Genomic DNA, 20,676 nt, shown 5'->3' on the forward strand with positions numbered 1-20,676 from the left:
CAAAGAGCTTCACAAAAGGCTTTAGAAAGACCACAAGTTTGAAGATGAGAACATCGTGGTGTGGCAGGCTTAATATAACTGAAGCAAGGATGAATTTAGAAATTTACGACATTCTTGATAAGAATGTGAAGATGAAAATAATGTAGACTTTCAATTGAAAACGACCTTAACCACACAGGCAGTGATGGAAAGTAAAGCTGGTGAAAGGACTCAGTCAGTCACTGACTTGAGTTCAATTGGAAAGAACCAAATGTGAAAGATCACAGTGACTCTCAACTGGTCTTCAAGATGAATGGATCAAAATCCCACTTGAACAATGCATGAAACTAGTTTCGCCATAGAAGAGATCCATTATCATATCCATCCACAGATTGTCATGTGCTTAATCTGGGGACAGATTGTAGGGGCAGAGGGGCCCAGACTTCTATCTCCCCAGCCGGTTGGGACAGCTCCTTTAGGGGAAGCCCAAGGAGTTCCTCACCAGCAGAGAAACAAAGACTCTCCAACATATCCTTGGTCTCCTCATGGTGGGACATGGGCCTGTAACACCTCACCAGGGAGGCATCCAGGAGCAACATAACCAGATGCCTGAATCACCTCAACTGACTCTAATTGATGTAAAGGAAGAGTGGCTCCACTCTGAGTCTCCCCTGGATGACCAAACCTCACATCCTATCCTTAAGAGGGAGCCCCGACAACCTGTGGGGGAAACTCATTTCAGCCACTTCAATCTGTAATCTCGTTCTTTCGGTCACTATCCAGAGCTTGTGACCACAGATGAGAGTAGGAATGTAGCTCAACTGGTAATTCACCACACCAGACAGGTACAGCACTCAAGTTACCACAAACATTGCAACAATCTGTATGTTGACCTCCCACTCCATTTTCCCCTCATTTGTGAACACGACCCTGAGGCCTCCACTTGGGGCAGGATCTCATCCCTAACCTGCTGAAAATCATGGTCCTGGGGCTGGAAGTGGTAATTCTCATCCCGATCCTTTCACACTTGACTGTGAACTGCTCCAGTGAAAGCTGTAGATCATAATCTAATGACCCAATGTCCCCCTCAACCCTTTGGTTGCCCCTAACAATTCTGTTCATCAAGGTTATGAACAGAATTGGTGACAAAGGGTAACTTTGGCGGAGTCCAACTCTCATCAAAAACAAGTCTGACCAACTGCCAGCAATAAAGACCAAGCGCCACTGAGAAGCTTTTTAACTACCTCTGTGACTTCAGCACCAGAGATCAGAGAGACCGAGCCGACGTCTCTGCTTTCTCAGTGGAAGAAGTACTGGTGGCATTGAGGAGGTCGTTGAGGAGGTCGTCAAAGTGTTCTTCCCATCCTCTCCTGACATTCCAAGTCGAGGTTTGCAGCACACCATTCCCACAAAGGGTTTGATGGTCTGTACTTTCCCCTCCTGAGATGCTGGATGCTAGACCAAGTTGTTCTCCGTCACCTCACAAAGCTCCTCCCACACCCACATTTTGGCCTTGGCAACCACCTGAGCCACAATCCTCTTGCAGCTGCTTCCAGAGTTTCACAGGCCGAAAAGGACTGGCAGGACTCCTCTGTCAGCTGACAGCATCCCTTACTGCAGGTGTCTGCCATAGAGGAAATGACTTTGAATAAATATCAGGGAGAGTGTCTAGTATTCGTCCCCTCTTTATTCCACTTTATATAATTTAATTTCTCGACTCATTTGTGTGGATCTATTAACCCCTTAACCCTCGCCACCCAAATCACCAAAAACGTCTGAAAAGGTATACCCAAATTAAATCAGCTGCTGTTCTTGAACAATTTGAAGTACGTGCAAAAGTTTAGTCTCTTTATGAAGATGACAAGCTAAATTTTCTATTTCTGCAGTCAATAATAATTTAACTGTAAGTAGTTTGTAGCTATTACATTTGTAACACAAAAGAAATTGAAAAATGTTGCTTCAACCAGATTTTTCATTTTTATTTCTTGTAAGTGCACATTGAGTGTTGAATGTATGGACTGGGAAATACAATAAATCTGTAGAATAAAGTATTCTGCTCGTAGATTTCAAGATTGATCAAAATAGCACAAAAAATAAATGTCATTTTGGACATGTTTATTTATAAGGATGTACAGATGTTGTCCAAGTGTGCCATTTGGAGTCTCCAAATGGCACACTTGGACAACATCTGATATACAAACTTCTAATGACTGTAACTCCTCAGTGCTTCAACATACAGTCATCAATGAGTCTCTAATGAAAGATAATGACCAGAGGAATCCTCTGGTAGACACAATATTACTGATAGTGGAAATTACTTATAATAATATAAATAAAATAGCATATGTGGGTGAGAAGGGGGGGTTAGTGTACAGCCAGACCTCCTCCCCCTTCTTACAATATGCTTTCCATCCATCCGCCCCCATCCATCCATCTACCCCCATCCGTCCGTCCATCTGCCCCCTTTGACTCCCCCGGATCCTCCTCCTTCTTCGCCTCCCGGCCTTCTAAAGGTATGCTAACCCCCCACTAGACCCCCCGCCCTCTAACGATACGCTAGCCCCTCCCCCTCAGCTTCTCTCCTTCGCCCCCCCACCTCCTTCTTCGCCCCCCCGCCCCTCCCTTCTAACAATATGCTAGCCCCCCCAGTCTGCCCCCCCACCTTCTCTCCTTCTTCTTCGAAAGCCCCCTGTTCCTCCTGTGCTGCCATTCCCTCGGCCCCCAATTCTCGCTCTTCGGTGTGCTTTAGCCCCCCTTGCTCTGACTGTAGCAGAGGACGACTAAAAGTTTCCGGTATTCTCAAATCCAAAATGTGTCAGCACTCTTACGGCCATAATCATCCACTCCTGTGACTTGTGAAGTTCTGCTGAAGAAACACATCCAGTTTTGACACGTTCTGACAATGTGTCTCTCCGTGGCTCTCCATTGGTGAGAAAAAGTCCCGTAAACACCGTTACGCATGAGGGCACACAGAGCCTGACTTTGATGCACCAAGGCGCACAAATTACGCCTGGTTACGTATGCAGCTGGTGGATTTATGTCAAAACAAACCCAAAGGTACTTTATATCCTTATGACAGGACACGTGTTGGCTACACATCGGTGGCTTTAGATTTAGTTTTTGAGTTGACCAGTCAGAAATATTCCAGGAAGAATACAGGCATGTCAAAGAGAGCTCAAATCGCTCTCTGGATATTATTGGTTCAGAAAAAGCCACATTATTGGTCGAATGCAGTGTCAATCAAACGTGGGGGGGTGGGGGCTCTTGTCTGCCCAATAAAAACATCATAATGGACATGGGCAGAGTTTAAACCCATAAATCTCACCACCGGAAAATACAATGGAAAAACGACACGTGGGCATTCCGGTGCAGGTTAAGGGGTTAAATGCATGGAGCACCTGAGTTGAGAAATGATGTGAATTTTACGTCAATAGCCCAAAAAAACCCCAAAAACAACTGTTGCTGTGTTTAATACTTATTTTCCCTGCTGAATGCAGGATGAGTTGGAACAAAGAGTTAAACCACTTTACTACAGCTAGCAAGGACCATGGTAAAACCAACGCATTAAACGAAACACCAACAATAAAATTCTACTTTAAATATGTATTTAAAAAGGCAAATGGTAAAAAAAGGGAGAAAGAAACAAGGGAATCAATAAAAATGCAGTGCAGGGACTCCAGTACAGCTGGTTAACAAGGCAAGCAACAAATGTATGGATTAGTAAAAGAGGGAACCAAATGAATGGTGTCACAAATGGCAGTGGACACATGCAGTAGGAATGGCAAATTATGACATTGGTGTACAGTGCAAGCCCCTGCCTCTCTGTTCAGCTATGCGTTGCCGGTGGAAGGGAAGGAGGCATGAACACCATCTTTGAGTTGGCAGTTGCTTATCAGTTGTTTGCTACAGTTCTTGCACGGGATTTGCGTGGAGATGGCAAATGATGGGTCAATGGGATGTAAGGTAAGGCTTGCTAAATCTAAGATCAGGCTGCAATTGAGATGTCTGTTTGGCCACAGATTCTGAGATGAGGCCCCTGACCCCCCAACCCAGGTTTATGTCCTGAGAAATAGTTCTTCTACCCCTGAATTGGTTGTCACATGAATGTTCAGACAAGACAGGCAATCAGGTACTATCACCAGGAAGCAGGAAGCAAAAGAGGGAGCAGAGGGACAGAATCTGTGTAGAGAGTGTAATACAGGGTTGGGGGTTTAGGTGGGTCCAAAGAGCTAAGGGGTCCCTGGGACTACCGAGAGGCTCTTCTTTCATTAAAATATGAAGAAAGAGATAGGAAGAGAGAGACACGGTGAGAAACGACAGACATCAAACACTGGGAGTCAGAGCAAGGTTTCCCGCGCCTTTCCTCCGTACTGCAGACTTCCGTAGATGTGTTGCTCCACTTCCTTAATGAGCTGAAAAGAAAAAGGGTTAGCAGCAGTCATATCCCACTGCCTCCCAGCCAGGGGCTGCAGTGGTGAGGGCCAAAGACAAACTGTGAGAGACAGAAGACATAAAGACAAAGGGATGTCCTTGTGTTTTCCTGTGTATGGCTGGTTAAACTTCAATTTGTGTTGCACAAAAATGTTGAATTCTTATAGTGCGAAATGTATTTGATATTTTCTGTCATCTGTACAACAGAGTACCGCAGATGTTTTCTTTTGTTCAGCTTTAGCTTAATAAACATTGCTTTAATGAGTCAACATACAGACATACTAAGAGAAGTATTCATGATCCTTGTACTTATTCATGTTTTGCTATGGTATAACCACAAACTTTTATGAATTTATTTCAATTTTATGTGATGGTCCAGCACAAAGTAGTGCATTATTGTTCAAATCTGACATTTGTGTTGAAGTACTTCCTTCACTACAGTAATAGTCTTTCTGGATATGTTTCTATCAGCTTTGGGAGTGGGAAATTCTTACCCATTCTTTGCAAAATAGCAGAAGCTGAGGCCAATTTCATGGCGAACATCTGTGCAATGTCAAGTTTTGCCACAATCACTTAAGTCTGGTCTGTGAAGGGGCAATTCTGATACATAAATTTTGATGTAAAACCTTGAAGAGAGTATATTCTCTATCATTAGTTTCCATCAACAATTTTTATGGGTATTTTTGAAATATCGCATCGGAAAATGTTGATGGAAACATCAAAATTCAAAATAGCTTCCTCGGTTTTGCTAAAACGTTCTCCAGAGATGGGCTATGGTTTTTCTGATAAATTGTTAATACAATAAAGGGAGACGGAAACACATATGCCAAATAAGTTCTGAAGCAAACATTTACTTCACGTGACTGGTCAGCTGTTTCTGCTGTTGGAACAGGACGTAAAATTGCCAATACCAGCTGCCCTCTTTTAAGCCACGACTATGGTTAGACGCCATGGAAACTCCATACAATTTTAAAAATTGTACATGTCTTGAACAGGTGATTCGACACTTCTAGCACACAGGAGTGCGGACGATGGGGGAATGCATGACTGCAGAATTGCATCTGACAATTCAATCTGTCCATAAATAAGCATAAAATTGCAGTTGAAAAAAATGTCATAAATGTCTATCAAGAAATGTGTTGTTTAGCATAAAAATGCAAGAAAAAAATCACAATAGTTCCCACACTCTAAATATTGAATAAAAACAAACCCAAAATGGAAATGCTGTTTGTGAGAAAAAATTAGGTGTGCTGTAAACAACCAACCTCCACTGCAATGAGAGAGGAGCTGATCAGAGCCAGGCGGCTGACAATGTTAATTTAATAGTTGCGAGTGTGATCAACACGGACTGAGCGGTTTCGTTCACTTCCTGCGCTGCCATCGCTAAAACTACAGGAAGATTACAATTCTAAAACAGAGCAGAAAACTAACACCACCGTTCACAGCTTCTTCTGTTCACTGATTGGCCTGGTAGTCAAGTGTCCTTTACTTCAGTAGATTTTCTAACATCAGTAACTGTTGCCCTAAAAACAAGAGAAGTTTTGGCAGTTTGGTGGTCTGGACCATACATGAGTATTTTAACACAATGCCAGAATGGAAAGAAAATAAGAGAAGCAATCATTGCTGCTCAACATTCTGGGAAGGGGTAAGGGAAACAATTTCTTGTCTACAGCTTTACTGGAAGAAATTTTATTCACAAGTGGAAAACATTTAAGGTAGCTGTCACAATCCTTCCAGGATTACACAACAAATCCACTCTAAGGTCAGACATAGAGAAAGAGCAAACAATACCAAGGGCGTTATGTCAGTCTTTACAGTTGTCTATTAGCGTTTTCAATGTTCAAGCTGATGTTGGTACAGTAAATACAAGACGAAATTAGTATTGCTTGTTTGGAAGGATTGCAAAGCAAAATACTCTATATTTGAAAAAGAATATGACAGCATGACTTAAGTTTGCAAAGTTCCATCTGAATGGATCCCAGGACTTTTGGAGCAATGTCGTTTGGACAGGCGAGACTGAAGAATAGCTGCTTCACCATAAGCCAATGCCTAATATTTGGTGAAAAGTACAACAAGATGGTAAAAAGGAAATGATTATGGTTGCTTTGGATGATTGCAGACTTGTGGTCATTTTGCATCATAAACTCCTCTTAACACTCAAATGCTCTACAGTTAAAAGTGAAGTCATCTGCCATGGTATCGCCCAAACTGCAAAGATTGTGTAAAGGAACAATGACTGAAAGCACAGAAAATCTGCAGCGGAATGTCTGAAGACTGAAGACAAAAGAATCGAGGCGTGAAGAGAAGTATTCAAACTTCAATGAACGAAGAACTGTAGGAGCAAACAGAGGGCATGAATACCTTCATAGTGAAGTGAGAAATTATGTCAGAGTTACTAAAGGTGGATCAATCGACTCTTGAATCTTCAGGTGTACTTATCATTTTTTACACTCAACATTTCCATTTTGTGTTCATCTTGGTTTAATGACTGTGTTTAATGTAATAACAGCTCTATGGTTTTGTACACTCAATGTTAGAAAAAAATATTGTATAGAGCAAATCATGAGGTTACAAAATATAAAATTCCAAAATAAGTGGTAGTGCCATTAATCCTCCACAGTTTGCAAGCATTTGACGCTAAAACACATGACAATCTGTTACAGGCACTGCAGACCCCATTCAGGCTTCACAAGCCTGTATCAGCAGGGAGGAGGTGAAGAAAGAGGTAAGGAAGAACATCCTCACTTACCTGGAACATTTCATTAATCTTCAACCAGTTATAAAGGGAAAATGAAAAAGTTTATTCTGGAACAAATATAACTAATATATTCAAATATCGGAACTATCCCTTTGGAAGACAAATTATTGTCTTCTATTGTCTCCTCTGTCTCCTCAGCGCTACACCAGCATTATTGGCAGCGCTAAGACCCGCCTCCTGGCTCCGATTGGTTGTTTGGTGTATTTCTACACATAGCAGTAGGACCGCAAGGAGGAGACAGAGGAGCTAGATTTTTTCCCACAGATTATCTGTCTCATATTACTCTGTCAGGATGTAGTGACAGTTTTAGCAAATGCGTAAAAAAATGTTTTTATAAAAGTTAACTACTGCAGCTTTAAGACAACTCGACTTGTGAGGTCAGTTTTACTGAGGAAATGTGTGTGCAGCAAGCTAGCTATCCAAACGGCTCAGTAGTATCCAAGCTAGCTCTTAGATAAAAACAAACTCAAAGTTGATTAAAGTTCCAGGTAAAAGCTTAAGAATGACAACCACAGTAAAAATCAGCCCAACATTTATAGAGCAATATGTTTGGATAAAAAGTCACAATAATAAATGTTCATGAAATCAGCTTGAAAAACCAAAGCAGCTCAGGTTTCAGGGTGAGATTTAAAACAAGCATAAGTCAGGAACTGGAGCTTAACAAGCAGCAGCACTGTGTTCCATCTGTGCTGTTTTTATTGTGTTAATTGGCAACATTCACTTAATAAATGTCCAGAACGTTTTACTTATTTGCTGATTCTCTTTGTTTTCACTGTGGAAATTGAGTTAGAAATTGAAATGCTATGATACCAGGTTAATGTGAGAACTTTTGTAAACTTGGAAGCTGATCTGCTCATTTAAAGTCATGAGTTTACATCACTTGGGAGGCCATGATGGCTGTGACTCACCGATGCAGGTCTTGCTGTCTGAATGCAGGGCGTACTTTTGGTGGCAGCCACAAACCGGCCCTGTGTCCGTATCTTCACATGTGTGCTGGCACCCTCCGTTTCCGTAGTTACAAGTCACTAAAGAAAGGGCAAATTTAAATGTTACATTTTGCTCTGAGTCTGTAAGAAATGACATTGTGTTTAATTTTTGTTTTCTTGTGAAAATCAACACCACTGATCACACCTGTGTAGAATTTCACTGACGCATTATCAAACAAAAAACTCTAACTTTGACCAAATGGTAAGAATTTATATTCAGAAAGGTTCCGGAAAAGTTTCAGTTTTGGAGATACAAGGTTTGTGTCTGAATGAGAGACTTTTGTAAAAAGAAAAAAATATATATTTGACATTTATGGCAAACAATAGAATGATGTAAAAAAAAAAAAGTCAAGCAAGAACCAAAGGGTTCAGTGAGTTTTCAGTTCTTTTGCATCAACATTTAAATACAATCATATTAAATAAAGTGGAGTCAGCCAAGAGCAGCTGGAGGACATCAGTGGGTAATCAAGTGAACTGTGCATTTCTTGGTTGGTTAAGCTCCACATGCATCTCTCCTTCATCACTGTTTCTGTCCATTCTTACAAACGTTCTAAGTGTGCAGCAACAGCTAAACTGAGAGAAAGTCTCAACATATTATGTCACCCAATCAGATTTAGGTGATATTTATGCTAGTAGCGGGAGTCCATTAAAATTTTTTAATCGAGTAAATCTCGGGGTCTGTAATTAATTAATCACAATTAATCACATTTCAATCAAAACCCATTTATTGACCAAATAAGAAACATGTTCAATTCAAAAGACCTCTTAGCAGGTAAATTATTGAATAAACAGACAGCTGAGCTCAATAACAAAGATATTTGTTGTTTTTAAATCTGATATTTTGATTCTTCAGTCATCAGATTGGAGCAAAGTGTTATTCTGTCCATTCATCTTTCCAGAGTTTCATGAACTCCTGATCATTCATGGAATTTCTTCATAAATATTGACTGTAGCCACTGACATTAGCATTGGAGACGGCTGTGCTGCTGCTGCATGTTTAGCATTAAGATGCTATTTTAGGCTGGAACAGCTTCACTGATAGGCCAAGCCAGAAACGTCTTTGTCTTCCATTGCTGTTGTTTGTCACTTTATGGGTGTACCAGAAACAAGCAAATACAAAAGTTCTGGCTAAGGTGGTGTGTGCGTACCACTAGAGTCTGTTGAAGCATATTCTACACATACCAAGAAATGACTATATTGGAAGCTCTTTGCTCCCATTTCTTAGTCAGAATTATGTCCAGTTTTACCTATCTTTGCCAATTTGCAGACTAAATATCTAAAGGTCTCTCTATCATAAATGTCATGTTCAACTTAATCTCGACATACCTTTCTGTAACTGTGAATAAAGTCAAGAAGATAGAAGGTAAAGTGTCAATTTGAAGTTCGCTACAAACAATGTAAGGGACACAGAAAACCTGAACTCCACGTCACCCTGAACCAACCATCCCCACACTGAAACACGGTGGTGGCAACGTCAAGCTGTGGGCACGCCTTTCTTCAGCAGCAAATAGGAAGCAGGTTGTAGCTGATGGAAAGATCAACTCTAACTCGAAGATAAAGTTGAGCTGAGAGAAAGCAGAAGGAGATGCCGATTGTTTGGAAGCACAAAATGGGTGCGTTCACACCAGCCCTGTTTAGTCCGCTTTAATCAAACTCCAGTTTGTTTGTCAAGAAAGTCCGAAAGTCAGCATCAAACTCTGATGCTGACCAAAACAACTCTGATGTGGTTCAAGTGTAAATGTGAACGTTAAACGGACTGGATACCACTCCAAAAGCAGGAAGCGAACTACAGCACAGGGCATTCTGGGTAAAGACAACCAAAACAAACACGTGAGTCTAGCACTAGTGCGAGAAATGGCTTGTACACTTATCCCACAGTCACAAGGGACCATTAAACCACAACCATTAAAATCTGACACCACTTCAGTTCTGTTAACATTTTGTGAAGAAGGAAGTTGCTCAGTGTCTTCTTCAGACATTTTCATGACTGCTGCAGCACCCCCACAGGTGAGTGGGGGAACATGTTGCTCAAAAGTACTGGATCATTTGACACAGTGAAGTGCGAAAGAGAACCACAGCAGCTGAAAATGTAACAAATGTTGCAATTTTGGTCCCCAATCAAACCCAGTCTACCAGACTATCAGGTGGGAAAACACCCTTAATGTCTTTTTTTAAGTTGTTTACTGCTGTTATGTTCCGTCATGCTCAACAGACCAACACTGCACTGCAACTTTTACTGCTAGTGAAATATTACCACAGCGGAGAACACATTATAGCTTTACAGAGACTTCTGCAGTGCTCACACTCTGTGAGCGGAGAAAAAGATATGCCAAATAAAGTGCAATTAAAAGCTTACTTTCCCCCCGTCAAAAACAGCGGCCCTGCATTCCATGGCTGCACACACTGAATGAGAAGTGAGAAAAAACAACTGAGCTGTAAAGAGTTGTGAAATCCCACTACTGAATCCTTCAGCACCTTCAGTTTGGGTTGATATGCTCAAATGGTTTTGGAATTAAATGTCCACCCTCATATTTTACCACTGAAGCCCTACTGGAAGCTGTTAATCGTGCCTGTTACTGATGTTTATCACCAGAACGGCTCAATCTTTTCTACCACTATGTAAACGCAAGAAAAACAGGCTAATAAAGAAAACGGTTAAAGATTTATTGCTCAGTGGAACTGGAAACAAAATGGAGAGTCAACTGATTGTAAATCTATGCACTTTGCTAGATGTTTGGTTTTCCTTTCTAAATATAAATATTTATGTATATATATATAAAAAATTTGAAAAAAACAAACAAAACAAAAACAGCTCTCATTAGCCATGTTGCTAGGTGCATGATGCTAGCTCCCTGCTGGGTCGTTTTGCCCCTCAGATCTACTGTAATTCTTCGTAGCATAAATTCAACAGAAACATTTCTTAGAAGTGTTCATCTTTACATCGCTCAGTTGTTGCAGATTTCACCGCTGCACATCCATGATGCAAATCAATGATTCGACCACATCAGAGAGGGGCCCTACTGGACTGAGATCTGGTCACTGTGGGGACCACTGGAGTACAGTGAACTCATTGTTGTGTTCAGGAAACAATTTTGAGATGATTTGAGATTTTTGATGCCATGTGGAGTCCTGCTGGAAGTAGCCGTAAGAAGTTACGTAGTTATGTATTCATCTGCTTGATGTGTGATGACACAATGAGAATTCTCTGCACAGCATGTTTGGGTTGAATATTAAACAAAATGAATTACTATTGAATATTGTCTTTATTATAATTTTAAAGCACATTTGAAATTTTACTGCACACACAAGTAACTATGTTAACTATAAAAATGCTGTATCAAACATGACTTAAAAGAAATTTCACTTTGTAATTTAAAGTCTTGATTTTGGGCCTGTGTATCTTTAAAAATGTCCGATCTTTATAAAATTCATGACTCTATTAACTCATTAAAAACGATTTTACCAGCTTTGGACTGAGAAGTAGCTCCTATAATGAGCTGATGCACAGTTCCACCAAGTGTTTGCTAATTGCTGCTACTAGTCTGAAGGAGCTGAGTTTGGTAGCCATGGGGGAGGGAAGTTCTGTGAGACAGAAGCTTAGAACCATAGAAGCTACAGCAGTACAAAAGTAATAATTCAATTTTTTTTTGTCACAGCATGAGGATCAGATGTGATACATACATGTGCAGTCTTTCTGGTTTTTGGCCAACTCAAAACCAGGCCGGCACTCGCATGACACCCCGCTTTTGAAGGGAGCTTCCCTGCAGATGTGAGCACAGCCATGGTCTTTGTTCATGCAGTTCATTCCATCTGTTCAAAGGAAGAGGACAACGAGACAGGGGTTAAATCAGAGGCATTTCTGAGTGGCATGGAAAACCAAAGCTAAAATTCTAACTTGATTTGCTCCTTTCCTAAAAATAAAAGCAAAGAAAAAAGTCACAGTAGAGTTGCATCACCGATCAGATTCACACCAAACCAATCGCATCAATGCTAGTTAACATTGATTATCTATCTATTAATGATTATCTTCTCTAAGTGGACAACCTGATATTCAATGTTGTTGATGATGTTCATTTCTACTTATGGTTCCAGCACCAAAGAACTGGCCTGCAGATCAGATGCTACAGTAAAGGTTACATGCTGCCCAACATGTTTATATGTGAAAGTATCAAAATTGCTAGAAAACAGAGAATATTTTCTTCAACGGTCACACATTGGAGAGTTTCATTTCAAGTGAATAATGTTTTGTCATCAGATTTAGCTCTTTACACTGAAGTTCTAAATTGATTGGGGCAGGAGAAGCATACAATTTTTGAAAATCAGTATACAAAAAAGAAAAGCACAAAAATGCCACTCAAAATTTTAGACAACTAATTATGTTTTCAGCAATACCCCATTTTAAAGAGATACCTCCTGTTCAGTTGGGATGATTACATCAATTATAAGAATGTTGCTAAGTCATTGTATCCTGCACATCTAGAATCAAATCTCTTCGTCTGACTCAGTTCTTAGTCAAATCAGGAGGGAACAAAACTATAAGATGAGCTACTAGATACTGTAGAATCCCCCTCAGAGAGATGATACTTAATCAAACAGTTCTGATTTCATTAGTTTCATTGTGGCAGATGGTGGCCAGACCGGCTTACTGTATATTTCCAAACCTTTCCTGTAAATCCAGGTACGGTTTTTAACTCCAAATTATGCTTAAGTCTTTTGTGCTTAAAAATCTGAGAGAAATAGACATTAATACAACTTTTGATAAACATTCAAAACATGCACTACTAGAGTTGTCTACCCACAGTCTAAACACACAGTGTCCTCAGTTTCCATGGTGAGTTAAGCCTTCTTATCTGACCCGAAATGGTTCCAAGGACTTCAGCATAGCACCATTTTCCCCCACAAGTCCCCTTCACAAGCGAAAAGGGTTTTCTTAGTAACTGTTAATGAAGCTGTCCACTTCCAGTGGACTATTACATAAAAATTCAAAACAAATGAGGCTTCATAGGCTTTAAAGGAAAATTTCACTTATTTTTAATTACAACAAGGCAAAGATGCAAAACAATAAAAGCAGTTGGTAGAAACAGGTTTGAAGAGCGGCCAACACAAGCACCGGCCATGTTTTAAAAGTAAACTCATAAGTAAGTATTGTTTCTACAATCTATTAAGACCTGGGAGAAGTCAAATAAACCGAGGCAGAAGGAGAAGTCGGACATAGAGCGGTCACTCAGCACAGTTAAGCCTAAAACAGCAAACAGAGCAGTGGGTGCACATCGATGAGATGAGGCCGAGACCCAGGAAGGGAGAGTCTAGATCAAACTGACACTTCCTCTACTCCGTCACTGATAACCAGCGTCTGATCTGCTGACTCATATGTGCTGACAGGTGAGATATTTCTATGGTTCTGGTGGAAAACTATATTGATTACTTTTCTTTATTAAAAACACAGTTGATTTAGCAATGATAAAGACCATTATTTTTTTTTCCTAAGCAAATGAAACTGCTTTTTAACATGAATAAAACATATCAATAGTAAACATTTACTAGTCATATTCAATAAATAAGAATATGCTTTCTGTTGAGGCTCATTTGTTAGATTAAAAGTACCTTTTGAAAATAACCTTTAAGCTGGCATTATCATACTTTTCATAAACCCACTTTCTTGTAACATAAAATATATTATTTATTGGTATGGTATAATATTCTGATTTTAAATCAGCTTGTGGAAAATCATCATAATGATGATTTATCTATGTAATGAGCATCACAATGAGAAACATTTGCGTCTGACACGCGCTTAACATATTTCATGTGTCTTTCAAGTATGTTGTAAACATGCAAACAATAAAAACCCTGACCATCGGCCAATGACATTTGTGAAATCCTAACCCTAACCCTATTTTTACCCAATAAGTGTATTCCTTGGATGAAAAAGAACCAATCACAACTAACAAGTCAAAATGTCTAGGAAGTGACAGACAGAACTGTGAGATTTGAGTAAAACACAAAAGAATAATCTACTTTTTGTAGCCTATCAATATGTAATTAAACTACATGCTCACTTTAGGTGATTCTATTTGCATTTGTAGATTTATTGAGCTACCATATGATGTGATCCTTCAGAGCCAACTCATACCACTGTGACATCATCATGTTTTACAGTAGATATAACATAAACTGGATAATGTGTAGTGTTTTCTTAGACACGCAGCATTTCACATCTAAGCCAGAAAGCTGAATTCTTCAGACTTCTTTACAAGTTCACAGTTTCCCTTTCCACGGTTCCAAACAGTGACGATTCCCAGGCTACCAGGCTTTGATTGGGAAACATTCAGTTCAAGCTGAAGCTGAGTAAACACAGCTTCAGCTGAACAAAAAGTTGATGTAGTTTCATCTACTTTATACTAACTTTACACATAGAAGAATCAATTTGTAGCCAATGCTACCCAGGAGCATTGACATGAACCAGAAGTGGGCTGCCCAAACGTTTCTGAGGTATTATGACTTCCTACATTAGTCCTGCTATCAAAGCCCTGAAGAAGGAAGAAAAGATCAATTCAGTGAAAATAGACATGAAACAATAGCAAAGTTAGCACAGAAGTCTTCATACACAGGCTCCCAGTGGGTTTCTTCCAACATCGGGTTTCTTCTCACCACTACGTCTTAAAGGCCGGATTGGTGGAATGCATGAAGAACAGTTTTTCTGTCGACAGATGTGGACGGTCAAGCAGCACGTCCATCCTCTATCCATGTCCAGATAATGGATTGAACAAAGTTCTGGGTGATGTTCGAGAACCAATATTCTCCACAACTTTAACACCCAACAAAGAAAAGTATTTTTTTTTTGTTGGCCCTAATCCTCCTCTGCAGGACGTTGTGGTAAAGTGTTAATTCTGTTATTTTAAACTGAGGCTCTGTATGATGTACAGCTTGACCAGCTGAGTCCAAGATTTCACAAGATGCTGTTAAGTTTTCACAATAACTCCACATCTGAACGGTGTCCATGTTCATTTTATAGTCATGTTGGGATTGTTTTTGTTCTTTTTTTTTTTTTAATCCAGCAGTTTCTGGAGATGCAAAACTACAAAACAATTCTTAACACTCATCTTTGCTCTACAGCCAGCATGGCATTTATTCCAATACAGTACAATACTTCAAGGTATCGTGAGGAGCAAATAAATTGAATACAATAATAATCACTTCAAAACTTCAGCTGCTCTGATTTAATACTTTGGTTGAACAGAATGTGACACAGTTTGAAACCAGGTGATGCAATATGAAAACACAAATTAGGAAGAAGTACTAGAACGATGATTTGAGAGTGAATAAAGACAACCACTGAACAACAACTGAATTTTTTCAAAAAAGGTCATCAACTCAACACATACAAAAAAATCTGATGACTGTTCTTTTATTCACTCAGCAGTGTCCAGAAGTTGATTCAAACAGAGGTCTTGAAATTATTCATAAATGGGAAAATGTGAACTTAGGGTGTTTTCACACTTGATAGTCAGACTAGGTTCAGTTAGGGACTAAGATATGATTTTTATTTATTTTTTTCCATATTTTCAGCTGCTGTGGTTCTCTTTCACACTGCACTGTGCCAAATAACCCAAGCCCTTTGAGCATCCTGTTCCCCTCCTCACCTGTGGTGGCGCTGCACCAATGACCACTGAAGGAAATGAAGGAGAAACCTCTGAAGAAGACACTGGCCGCAATTTCCTTCTTCATGAAATGTAAAAAAAAATGGAGTGGTGTCAAATTTTAGTGGTTGGAGGACTTGTCTTTTGTCCTCTCGTTTCTCCTGCTAACACTAGAAAGACGGGTTTTGTTTCAGACTGTAGTTGGATTAAAGCAGCTTGTGAGGCTAAATGAGGCTTGTGTGAATGCATCCTGTCATTTACAACATAAAAATGTTAATGTTTGGTTCTTTTCAAAACCATTATCATCAACTTCTGGAAAGCCTTCCAGGAGGAGATGAAGCTAGCGCAGTAGCAAAGGACAAACTGACAGCCTTACTCAAGTTTATATGTGCATGAAGGCAGGAAAGAAAATACTCTTGGCAATACAGGGTAAGACTATATGATTTTTGCCGGCAGTTAGCAGGGAAATTGTAAGGAAAGGCTTCTTCCCTCCAGTTCCAGTGAGCAGTTTTGTTTAAACTGGGAGGTCAGCAAGTTTATAACGACTGAAGTTCCTCACTGGGAGCCCCAACAGGTCCAGATAAAACAGAGACTTCATGGCCCAATAAGAGCCCACAGGACAGAATTTGTCTCTCACCCAGTCTCTCCACAGACTCTTTTACAATCTTCTGTCTTTCTCTTTCAATACTTCTTCCTCTCATTATCTACCTCAACTTGCATCCCTCTCACTCTCTCAGGGGCAAAGACTGGAGATGAAATCCAAGCATATCACAGCCGTGTTATTACAACCTGACTCTTGGAGTGTTCCACCCCAAAGCCCAGTAATTCTGGCTGGCAGCATGCAGTGGGAGACAGAGAGAGAGGGTGGGGGTGGAGGGAAGAGAAATGAGGTGAAAGACAAAGACGGAGAAGGACAGGAATGCAGAAGAGGAGGACTGACAGAAATGGAGAGAGATGGAGATGGAGGAGAATAATTTAGAGCCTCCTCCCGGTTCCTCTGTGGCTGGTGAGGAATGATTCGAAGCGGAACGCCAGCCTCGCGGCCCGATCGCCTCACCGGGGACGAGGAGAGATTTCACAGCTTTGCTTAACCGTGGAGCAGATGTGATGAGAACTTTTGAGGTGAATGAGAACCTCACGAGTGGAACACCTGCAAAAATATCACATACTGACTCAAGGCCGCAAGATTATAAAAACAGAAATCAGGAAAAGACAATATTGCCTCATCGGCCCCAAAAAACAAACAAAAAACAAGGTTTGAATGTTTTCTCGGAAATTTGTTAATTTCACACACGACATGATATCCACTGTAGCTTTCTCTGATTAAACGGCTACAGCTTCATCCGGAATATTCAAAATCTTGCAAAACTCTTCCTACTCCTTCAGCCAAAGCTGATGATGAGATGGACTGAGCTGAGTACAAGAGGCGATGTCTGTCAGAGGCTGCAAAAGACTCAAGGCAAAAAGGAATAGTTCGGATCAAAGTGTAAGAACGGCCCAGTCAAAAGTCCACACTAAATCTAACTGGGAATCAATGGGACGTTTTGGTGTGAAAAGCTACAACACATCAAATCCCAACAAAAGGCATTAAAGCTGTGATGGGAACCTGACCAGGTTTATAGAAGTTGGAGGTGTTGGAATACCTTTGCGAGGTCGTATAATCAGGCTCATTTTTACGACGGCATGTATATCAACTTTGTCTGCTCTTGTCTACATTACAGATTTCCAAATGAAAGTCTAGATCAGCCCAATGGTTTTTTTGGAAACTGCTTTTGTAGACTTATGAGGTTAAAAAGAAGGTTTTGGCCGGTGGCGTGCAAAAATGTCTTGAAAAACAGCCGTGTGCCTCGCCAACTGTTAAGCTCAGGGTTGGATTGCTTCTATTTTGTGCTTCTGTTGGGCAGCCAAGAAAAACGTCTGTTAAATACTGTTGACGTTTGGAAGAAAACATTTCGTTTCATGTAAAAACCCCTTACTGGATCATGATAATGATCCAAAACACATTTCAAAATCAGTATTGGGACATGTCAAGAGGCATAAGCTGAAGAATTTACTGTGATAACATGATATCCCAACTTAGAAAAGCTACAAAAAACAGAGAGAATGTCTCAAAAGAGCACTGGACATAATAAGACCCACTTATGAATACAAAAATTAGAACCAGTCTGCAAGGAAAAACAAGCATCCCCATAAAAAGAACTAATCTGTAGAACTAGATAAAGGATTTTCACCTCATGCCTTGTTCTTTCAAAATCAAAATTAAGTCAACAGGATTTGTCTTATGTAAAGCTATAGGAGGAAAACACTTACAGGTGGAACTACAACCTCTTTTCCCTTAACGGTTCCTTCATAAACCAGCAAAGACAAGCGTTTACATATCACCAACCAACCCAGCGATATCTGACGTGAGCTGAAAAAAGTTATGCTGGCATCCGTCAACCGAAGCAGACGTGGAGTGGAACGATATAGAACCTTACACAAAATATGTTCTGAACATCTGGCACAGAAAAGAGTTAATATATCACGTAGTGATTGCCATTTCCGTTCTTTTACAAAATACAGAGATGTTGAAAAGGTTCCTTAATACTGGGTTTCAGTGACTAATGAACAGCAATGCTTTTTGAAACAAAGGCAGTCGTTTGAATGTATTGTGGATTTTTCCTAATACACAAAGACTCAAATTAGTGACACTGTAGGTACTGAAATGACTTCTAGTGTGATGGAACCATGACCTATATCCTTATTGTTAGTGACTGTAATTGACTGAATCTGGCACAGTGAATCCTTCGCATGTTCGTGGTTCAGTATTCGCAGATTCACTTATTTGGGGATTTCTCTGTGGAGCGTAACTCCAAATAATTGGTGGAAATTCACCTATTGACTGATTCTTTTTGTGTCCCAGAGCACATCCAACATATTCCAAAGAAAATCCAACTTGGGATGCTGAAATACTAAAGCACTAGGTTATTTAGCATGCTATTGGCTGACACTTGCAAAGCAACCAATCTAGGAGCGTTGCTAGTTTTCCTTCCTGCTGATTGGCTGTATACCCAAGGGTGATAATAAGGAAGACCATGGATATCATTTTCTGTGGTAGTGCCAAGCTGTTTCCACTGTGCATATTAAGGTATTCCTGGTGTTTGAACTACTAAAATAGGAAGATATACATTTTTAGAGGGAGTCTCAAGTAGTAGTAGTAATAATTCTCAGCTATTTGTGGGGCAGTTGTGGTCTGTAACTTCAAGAAATAACTAATACTGGGGATCCACTGTAGCTTCCCTATGCCAGAATAACAAATCCAAGAACAAATGTAGGTTAATTTGTTCTTAAAAAGTCAGTGACTTGATACAACCGTTTAGGGTTTCTTGGAAAAATATTTACCAATTGACATAATAAACTGAACTTGGCTGAAAAGTTTTATAAGGATCAAATTGGAATATATGTAAAAAAAAATACAACAAAAAAGTTTGAATCTGACTACTGTATAACTCTGCTGAACTGACTATATATTTTGGTATATAATTGGATCTACTTGTTGGAGAAGTTTTCACAACTGGCAGGTCAGATTCTTGTTAGGAAGTCGGTAATGTGACGCAACCAGTGACTCCATCCCTAACCAATCAGAGGCTGATGATCTTCTGACATCACAGTTTCAGCACGACTCGACAAGTAGGTTCTAAAAACGGGCTGGTGCCACCTGGCTGCTACTGGTGTAAAACCGTTACAACTGAGTGGAACAGTGCACAGTGAGCTCTAGAGAAAAAGCCAGAATCCTTTACAGTAATTTCAGGTCGGCAACTGTTTCAAGAGACAAAAACCAATAAAAAAACATTTTTAACTCCGTCACACTGAGCACTGAGTCCCTTAAGGTTGTGTGTTCGGTCCACTGATGTTCAAATCGCTAACAAGCAACTTTGTATCCACACATGCAGAAAATCCAGTCATTGAAGTGGCAGATGACACCAGAGCAGTGGGACACCTTCATGGAAACCATGAAGAAATGAGCAGGGAGGAAGTCAAGTGCAGGGTGAGACAGTGTAGACAAAACAAAGGAGGTGATGGTTGACTTTCAGAGGTCTTGGTCTGAGCGCCGTCCCTCATCATCAGATTCCCGCTAGCGCTAGACTCCCATGTTTGTTTTGGTTCTATTTACCCAGAATGCCCTGCTTAGCAGAGAGAGTGGATACATTTCTTGGCCTTCAGCTCTCTGATGACGTCATCTGGTCAAAAAAAGCAATGAGATTACAAAACGGGCCACGCAGACGAAAAGAATTATTTGTGACACATAAAACTAAGACTTGAAAAAGGTTGCCTGTTATTTTCACAGTGACTCTTGTTTACTGCAGTACCAGCATTTCAATCCAACTGTTATTGTTTAAAGTAACAGTCTGATTCTATGGCAAGCCAACATGTATTTAATAACTGGTAAAACCATTGATCTGATGTGAAGATCAAATATTTAGTTGAAGAAGTTGAACCTGTCTCTTTTTTTTAAACCCTTCTTTCCCATGTATAAAAAATATGATGTCTTTTTTGTGAGGCTGACTCAGATAGTTGCAGTTTATTATATTTTTGCCATTGGTTAGTAAATGTCGAGCAGCTGGCATCAATAAAAGTGACTTTCCGGATGAATGAAACCGAACTCCGATCGGGGAATTTCAGTTATTGAAAATTGTGGAGGAAGAAAAAACGTTAACCAACTGGGAAAGAAAAATCTCCTAAACTCCCGTCTTCCTCCTCTCTCCACTTTTCTCTCCATGCCTTGTAAATGCCATTTTAATTGAAATCTGTCAGACGCTGACTGTGTGTCTCTCTCACTGGTCTGTTTAAACCACAGAGCTATAGGTGCTAAGCCATGAATTTCAATGAGAGCTTTTCTTCA

General features: G+C 40.1%; 1 protein-coding gene across 2 annotated transcripts in view; it reads right to left on the bottom strand.

Annotated features, from left to right (window-relative positions):
* Nucleotides 1–20,676, bottom strand: part of scube1 (signal peptide, CUB domain, EGF-like 1) — a 108,615-nt gene that overhangs the window by 52,023 nt on the left and 35,916 nt on the right. For both annotated transcript variants that reach the window (XM_032589687.1, XM_032589688.1), the window contains exons 5-6: nt 11,836–11,964; nt 8,077–8,193 (exon numbers count right to left, since the gene is read on the bottom strand). In XM_032589687.1, the coding sequence (XP_032445578.1) occupies nt 8,077–8,193; nt 11,836–11,964 (246 nt within the window). The remainder of the gene's footprint in view (nt 1–8,076; nt 8,194–11,835; nt 11,965–20,676) is intronic.

Source organism: Xiphophorus hellerii, chromosome 17 (assembly GCF_003331165.1).
Source record: "Xiphophorus hellerii strain 12219 chromosome 17, Xiphophorus_hellerii-4.1, whole genome shotgun sequence".
NCBI classification, from domain to species: Eukaryota; Metazoa; Chordata; class Actinopteri; order Cyprinodontiformes; family Poeciliidae; genus Xiphophorus; species Xiphophorus hellerii.